We start from the raw sequence: 8,090 nt of genomic DNA, 5'->3' as shown, positions 1-8,090 counted from the left end.
AATATTACGTTACTCTGCTCTTCAAGTGAATCAACAAATGGCGAAATGAAAAGCCGAACAAATGCTATTTTTTTAGAGAGTCTTAGCTTACGTGTGTTTATTTCATATTTTCAGTTCTTACCCTCCCCGACTAAATCGGTTTCAGTTATGTACTGAAACATAAGAATGGACATTAGAGGCTTCTTTCAAAGAAAAAACTCAGGTAAATGTTATTTTATATATTATGCTTTGTATGTTGTTCAGTATATTTCTATGCAAAACAAGAGGGATTTCAGTACACAGCAGGATATTCACATTTGTAACCAGATATTTACACTTTAGGGAGAAAACATAAAACATTTTTACTGTACAACATCAATTTAGAGTAAACTTTTGTTTTAGATAAATATTGAAATATCTTTTGAATTAGTTAAATGTCAGAATAAAGAGAGACAGAGCTGTCTATTTTTTATCACTTTCATCAAATTTAGGAGTACATATACACTAAGTTTATTGTTAATTAATAAGAAAACTCCAGACGATTCCATTCTGAGCTGAAGAAGCTTCTGATAGGTTAGTAGAGTCCATGTGAGTAAATGGTGGCACAGCTGTGGATGCATATAAGGCAAAACACAGAGCCTGTTTCTGTGACATGGGAACATCAAGAGATGTCAACCAAAACACCAGGAAAAGAACTGTGGAGCTCCATAAGTGTGGCTCAAGTTTGAATACAATTTGGTGCCATTTGCAATTAAGAAATACAGATAGTTTCTCTCTTTACTCTTAAAGTTAACAAATATGTTTTTATATTTATCAATCTAAAAAAATAAACATTTAGTCTGATTTGATGTTACAATTAAAAAAGTGTTTTTATCTGAAGAGTAAATATCTGGTTTCAACTGTATATTTGATGATTGTCAGCACAAAGAGAGAGAGAGGAGAATGAGGACAGAACAGAGATGAACAAGAGCAGGTGAGACACATGTTAGTCAAATGGTCGTTTACCAAAAGTATCACCGTATCATAGGTCCTCATGTATCTCGTACCTAGTGTTTCTTTTTAGGTTTGTTATTTTTCAAATTCTATATTTATTAAGTTATGCAGGCTTGTTTGCACAACAAGGCTAAATAATTATATAAACTTTTCTCAATCTAAATAGTGGACTTTGGTAGAATTAAAAAATAAGTGTAGTGCAGGTCTATGATGATTTTTAGTGCTACTATCATCTAGTTCTGATTCTGGTTCTGTCTTGGTTAAGTCCTCAGTAGTCCTGATTTTGAACTTTGTAGTCTTGTTTTAATTCCGGATCAGTTCTGGGTCTGGTTGAATTGGGGTTTAGTCCTCGTGTCTTGATACAGCCCCGACTTTGTTCTGCCTTGCTGCTTAATTAAAAAACTAGTTTAAGGTGTCCTGCACATGTGATATATATTTTTCCCTATATGAAGTCATTCTTTTTTGAACAAAACTCAAAACAGAGCCAATTAATCTTTCAGTCTGAGAGGCGGATGTTGTGCAAGATAAAGACAATGTGGGACAACACCTCCCACCCACTCCATGACGTGCAGGCAGGAGCAAGCATTTGGATTCTGATTGTAACCTCACTGTCTGTCCTGGCAGGGAGAACACACACACACACACACACACACACACACTGGATTCAAACCCAGGAGCTTTTTGACTTTATCAAATTAAGAAAACTATTCTCAAAGGTGCTGGATTATAGACCAGACATTAAACCACCTTTGACTAAGACTGCAACATTTACACAGTGAAGCAAACCCAGTACATGTACTGGGGGCATGGGAGAGGTCACTGGAGAGGGGAAGCAGCCTGAGACGGCTCATTTTGTGGGAGGTGTTTGATGTTTGTTTTGATGAACAGTTTTTGAATTTTTTAAAAAGGAAATAGTCTCAAAAATAGTTTCTTCATCATTTTGAGATCTTGTAATGAAAACATCATTTCATTGTTCAGTTTTTCCACTGCTCACTTGCCATCGCCCCAGACTAAGAGGCAGAAACGCCGTTCTCCTCAGGCCGTTCCTGTGACAGTTTGGACGCTGAAACTGTTTTGGCCTTTAATGTTAGCCTGTGCCAGTGAATAATTCAGCACCTACACTCCATTAACTGTTGTTTATTGAGAGCTCACAAGCGCCTCCTGCTGCTCACGCCACTGAACAGCAGCATGAATCTAAAGTGCTGCTGGGTAAAACACAGGAGGAAATATTGAAGCAAACACCTTTAGGCTGGCTACACCTGAACACATAGAAACTACTGGGGTCCATCTTGGCTCAGTAACCAACAGTAACTCACCGTCATTACCTCAGGTCAAATGTGTTTGCCAACAGTCCGTTACACACAGAGACAGGACAGCAGCCACTCAGTCAGAATCTATTTTAATACATACATATTTTGGGATGTACATTAGAAGACAGTGAGTTCAGTGGGCTGATTCGACGATGAGAGTGGAAAGTTCACTTCAGCCAGATGTATTTATCTCCAACATCAGCGTTATATCCACGGGCGTACTTCTTCCCAGGGATCTAGAAGGACCGAGAACAACAGAGGAGTGCATTTAACCAGTGCAGATGATGACGATGATGATGATAGTTGTGTCAGCTTCGCTGAGCTGCCTCTTGGACAACATTCCTTCAGTGGAAGTCATATTCAGCCAGGATCCAAATGCCCTTCCGAGGCTTTGTTTGTAAACTGGAGGAGATTGTTCCAGTATGTGTCACCCTTCTCATTCTCTGCTCTACGATCTGGGCTCACAACAAAATGTCAGGTTACAGCCCTCTGCAGCGTTATGGAGCCTGATTCCTGCAGCAGTGGGTGGCGAATACGTCACCAGTCAATAAAGAGAAAAGGTCAGACCCAAATGTTTCCCCACAAGACCGATGATACAAACAACCTCATAGAATATTCCACATCTGGCATTTGCCATCGAGTAACTACGAGCGGGTCAATAATTCAGCAGAAGGAAATGAGCTGCATCGTGTCGCCAGCGCCGTACTGGAAAGCTTAGCGAGTTCGGTATAAACGAGGAGGATTTATACAGCAGCCTCAATATGGTTACACAAGCTGTAATAAAGTGCTCAACAACGAGGTCAGGTCAGACTCCATGCAGCACACGGAGACTGAAGATGCTGTCAGACGGGGAACGGCAGCCGCACGCTGTTGTGTGGTGAAACGCGCAGCGCTGTGATCTCCAAACACATCGTCTGCATCCTTGGAGCTGCAGATGTGCTGAATGTGGCTCAGGGGCGTCGTTCTCCTGCCTTTGTGCCGCACTGTGTTTCTGTGCACTCTGCTGCTCCCAGCTGTCAATGAATGGCTTTCAGGGAAACCACAGAGAGCAATGTGGTGTGTGTCTGTGTGTGTGTGTGTCACATTACAGGCAAAAATACCCATCAGCTCTGTGCGGGTGGTGCAGTGTTTTCCACACACAGGCTTTACCTCAGCGGGCTGGCCCGTTCCTAACGGCTGCACAGATATAGTCGTATTTTTTCCACTGTGACTGACTTCAAAATAAGAGCCAGGAAAACGTGTGTGTGGACGCCTACTTGTGTGAATGTAAGAACTGCAGAACGAGGAGACGTAGGGGACTCAAACCGAGGCCACGGCTGCATTTACTACTAATCTTTGATGACTCTGAACCTCAGTGGTCTGAACGTGATCTCTCTACAGATGTCAAAGCACCAGCTCAGTGCGGTCCTGTTCCATGCAGCTAATGTGACATGCGTACATACCGACTTATAGGCGTAGTATTTTTGATCGTAGTCGTGTGCTCCGATGGTTATCTCTGGCAGGAACCTGGGTATGTGGGTCAGGGTTGCCACCCTCTGTTTATCTTCCACACTGTGAAATGTAGAAAAGGGTAGAAAGCTCACGTTTGCATTCCAGTCAAAACGGTGTGTAAAATACATCCCAACACTCACAGCATCCTCATGTGGTGGTAGCTGACATCATCCTGCTCCACCCACGGCCCCTTTTCAAACTTCAAATATTCAATGTCTTCTGCCACCTGTGGACAGCGTGCGAGGCATCAGCCACTGTGTTTGTTTGGAGGTGAAGATGACATCTGCAGTTTAATCTTACCCTTTCAACATCTTGAGCCTGGGTTGCATCATAAGCCAGCAGCTCTGACGTCTCACTGAAAAGGAAAAGTGGAGGTGGGGGAGGTGGGGTGGTGTTACACAGAAACCTTCTGGGTCTTTCACACATTGCAGTGAAATTGTGTCCACTAATGCCCCCCTGCTTCCAGCTGTGGTGACAGTATAACAACAGTAATGATGTACTGAGGCTATATTACTGGAATATGAGCAAACGGTCACAGATCACTACTAAACTCAAACACCATGATGAGGAGACGACAGGAGTCCTCCTCTCTCCCCCTAATATTTGACCTAATATTCAAGCTTGAATCTTTTTTGAACACAAAAACAAGCCAAAAACTGAATTTTGGACAGATTGGCAGAAGCATTTCTCTCCCTTTTGTGGTCTGAAACTTTTAAATGTTACATTTGGGTCAACTGAGTCACCTCTGGATTTGGTCTAATATACTTTTAGGTAATTATTCAACCAACACGAAAGAATTTTGTGTCTAAATGATGTTTTAGTCAGAAGACTACGCCTGTCAAAGAAACACTCGGCCGTATGCAGTTAACCCTCTGCCTTGAAGCCAGTGTCCATCCTTATATAAAGACTCTGGTCAGATATCTAACAGCATATGTAACAATCTTACCTGATTTTGGGGAGAAACGTCTTCTTGTAGCCCTCCTCGATGCTCTTCAGATATGGCAGAGGCACATTTTGAAGGTAGGACTGAGAACAAACACATGTAAAACATAACTCACCTATGAGGTGGTTTTCTTTTTATTTTCTGCTGTTCTAATGAAACACTGAGCCGATATCCTGTCTCCCGCGGTCTAACAGAACATGTGCCTCTACCTTGGCGCTCTGCTTCAGCTTCTTCTGCACCTCCTCAGCTGGCAGGTCCACATAGATGACGAGGTGTGGAGGCAGGAACTCACAGATGCTAATGTCTTTGATCTCGTTGTAGTGCTGCACACCTGCAAAGCCACAGGTCGCACACATCATCACCATCAGGTGAAAAGTGGGGAGATGCTGCTGATTATCTGTATGTGTTGTAATACTCGCCCCCCCTGCTGTTAGTGATGCAGAAGCACTTACACTCCTTCCTAATGTAGCCCTGTTTGAACATGGCCTCCAGGAAGACCACATCACTGAAGGGGGAGCGCTCCAGGACCACTCCCTGACCTAAAAAACAAAAGCCCAGGATGAAGATCTCTGCCGTACGCATGCATCAACCACACTGCTGAGTCAGAGATACCTGTGGTGAGCAGGTGTTCGATGGCATCAGAGTACTGGAGCAGCCTCATGTTGTACATCCACAGCTGCAGCCTGTAGCTGTTTCCATCTGCAGCTTTGGGGTCTGTGTAGAACTTCTCCAGGCTGCACATCCCATTAAAGTCGACGGGGAGTGGCTCCTTCTCCCCGGTCATCTTGTCCAGGTAGAAAGTGTCAGGCTCAGGCATGTACAGCATCCCTGTGCACAAACAAGTAGAAGCTGTTGTCTGCAGCGTAAACTCCAAGCACTATGTACCCACTCAGTCTAAAGCTGCGTATCGCTGTGGTGGGAAAGAATCCCTGTGATTAGATAATTACCCAGTTTGTCGGCCAGTTTCTGGGCCAGCGCTCCTTTCCCCGAGGCCAGGTTGCCATCCACAGAGATGACTTTGCTGTACTGCTTTAAGCGTGGCGTGGTCCTCTCCCCCAGAGCGTAGGCCCACCAGCCATATCGCAGGCTTCTCACCGAGCTTGTATGAACGCTGGCCTGGATCATCAGAAACCAATGAATAAACCTCTAAATGATACGATGGGTTTGCTAATCACTCAAACGAACCATTACTCAAACGATTATTCTATACATCGGTTGGTGTGAGTCAGTAAGTGTCTACACAAAATGAAAGAATACAACGTGTACACATCAAAAATAAATATGTTACAAAAATGCTTTAATATGTAAACATTATATTTTTAATGATAGCATTTTAAAGGACCCTGATATAACCAAACATGCATATCTGATTTTGCAGTAACTAACACGTGTACAGCTACTACCCTGACATAACCCCGCCCCCATTCCCACCCCTCAATGTTCACACGACTGTAGCGCAGACCTGACTCTAAAAACTGGATTAGGTATAGTAACATGCGATCAATGAGTCGATCAGTTCAATGTTGTTCTGTGTTTATTCCACCAGGTGTCAGGAGACCATCTGCTGATAGCAGGAGCATAAAGGAAGCCAACAACATTACTGCTGTGGGCTGCAGCCTGTTTGTGGTAACAGCTGTTGGGACGTTTTTAACTCAACTTGCATTAACAGAACATGTTGTCATCATCTCAGTTAATATTTCACTTGTGGTCAGCTGCGCTCAACGTGATGTATCTGCACTCACGGTGAAAATGGCGAGAAATCAGTGACCATTAAAGGCTGTCACGCCGAGCAGAAAGGGCACAAGTGCAAATAAATGAGGGGATGCTGTCATTTATTGTCTTATTAATAACAATTACAGGATTGATCATTCATTAAATGTATATTTTTCCTGTTATATTGCATTTAGTTAGAGAAGCTGTTTAAGTGATTCCAGTCAGATCACATCAGTGCTCGGTGCTGGCAGCTGCATTTCTAAAAACCCAGGACGAGTCATCTTTAATTCTTTACAGCCATCACAAACTTTTACATAAACACGACGTATTTATTCAACTGATATAAGCACAATGAACACGTAAGCCATCTTTACACAGCTTAGTCTCCACGTATTCAGATTCTTCTAAAGTGTGCAGCAGCATCCACCTCCTGTCTGCATGTGCTGAGTTCAAAGTGACGGATGTGTTTTATATTCTATCTGCAACTAAATGCACTTAAATGCTAACTGATCCATCCCTGCACTACAAGATTATCCATAAACAGAGGAAATGACATGTCTATGACCGGAGCTGGTAAGGAGCATGAAGCATCTGCACTCAGCCTCAAAAACTGTCAGGAACATAACAACATATTAGCATCATAACATCAGCTAATACGCACTCATTTATTTAGACGAGCTGCTATTTTAACAGTCATTCCGTTTAAAACTGTTCAGCTTGTGTTAGAGCTGGAAGAGCGATGTTGTTCAAATTCAGGCTGCTCCATGCAAACAGGACCAGGACGGCCACAGGTGCACGGTACACAGGTGAGTGTTATTGTTGTTTGTCAACATTAAGACCAAGCCTGTGACGGAAGGGCGGTGATGGTGGCGGCTAAGCTAAGATAGCTTGCCCTTGTGAATCAGAGTGGAGCCAAGCTGGACAGAAACCCGGCACACCGCGGGTCCTTACCTTCTGCGCCGCGGTCACTACCCTGAAAGCAGCTGCTCTCGCCGGGATAAGCAGCCGAACTGTCCTCAGGGCCATGATAACCTGCTGCACAAACCCTCCGAGCTGACCCGAAAGTCTTCGCAGCCCGGCGACGGAATTATACGTCACACACGCGAGGCCTCTGGGTACTTTGGCCCGTCGCACGCATTATACGTCGCATGGATGACGTACCGTTTTTTTTCCTCCAACTTTATTTCAACAGAAACTTTAACAGCAAACATAATACACGAAGAACACGTCGCACAACTGTAGTGCAAAATGATAATACAGTGGAAGAGTATGTATAACTAAACAAATAGGACAGAGGTAGGCGACACATACAGAGAAAAATGAAATAAAGAGAATAATAAGGATGAGCTTTATTTGTCAGTTGCCTGCAGCTGAGATGACAGACCCAGTCGCCCATACAGACATTACATACAAGATACAAACTTACATTGGGCCGACAGGTCAGGCTAGGCAGCAAAAAAAGGGATAGACAGTGAAATGTGTAACATATAGGGGCAAAGTCGGGGGGGGGTTCTGCCCATGATGAAATTTTCATGGTTTTTAATGCTTTCATGTTGGGAGATGAACAAATTGTAGTGACATAAAGTTGTGTTTCTCTCCTGAAAGTGGAAACCTTTATAGATGTGGTGTTTGATTAAAATCAGATCAATGAGTCTTTCTCA

At 43.4% G+C, this 8,090-nt stretch overlaps 1 protein-coding gene across 1 annotated transcript; it reads right to left on the bottom strand.

Annotated features, from left to right (window-relative positions):
• Positions 1–2,354: 2,354 nt before the first annotated feature.
• ndufa10 (NADH:ubiquinone oxidoreductase subunit A10) lies at positions 2,355–7,541 on the bottom strand. Its single transcript, XM_005940849.3, has 10 exons — positions 7,381–7,541; positions 5,664–5,832; positions 5,329–5,544; positions 5,169–5,255; positions 4,926–5,047; positions 4,720–4,799; positions 4,074–4,128; positions 3,914–3,999; positions 3,725–3,833; positions 2,355–2,518 (listed from the first exon to the last, which is right to left on the bottom strand). Exons 1-10 carry the CDS (start codon positions 7,453–7,455, stop codon positions 2,450–2,452), a joined length of 1,068 nt encoding a protein of 355 aa, XP_005940911.1. The 5' UTR covers positions 7,456–7,541; the 3' UTR covers positions 2,355–2,449.
• Positions 7,542–8,090: the final 549 nt, after the last annotated feature.

The sequence above is a fragment of the Haplochromis burtoni genome, unplaced genomic scaffold (assembly GCF_018398535.1).
Source record: "Haplochromis burtoni strain Fernald_Lab_line unplaced genomic scaffold, NCSU_Asbu1 Contig_283, whole genome shotgun sequence".
Lineage (NCBI taxonomy): Eukaryota > Metazoa > Chordata > Actinopteri > Cichliformes > Cichlidae > Haplochromis > Haplochromis burtoni.
Note: the sequence above shows the minus strand (reverse complement) of the source record. Positions and strands in the feature narration are given on the sequence as shown.

Excerpts from the sequence above, each read along its gene's own strand:
- ndufa10 (XM_005940849.3), bottom strand. The coding sequence starts at position 7,455 with ATGGCCCTGAGGACAGTTCGGCTGCTTATCCCGGCGAGAGCAGCTGCT. Across the intron at positions 5,545-5,663 it reads GAAACTGGCCGACAAACTGG|GGATGCTGTACATGCCTGAG; the intron begins GTAATTATCTAA and ends GTTTGTGCACAG. Across the intron at positions 5,256-5,328 it reads CGAACACCTGCTCACCACAG|GTCAGGGAGTGGTCCTGGAG; the intron begins GTATCTCTGACT and ends TTTGTTTTTTAG.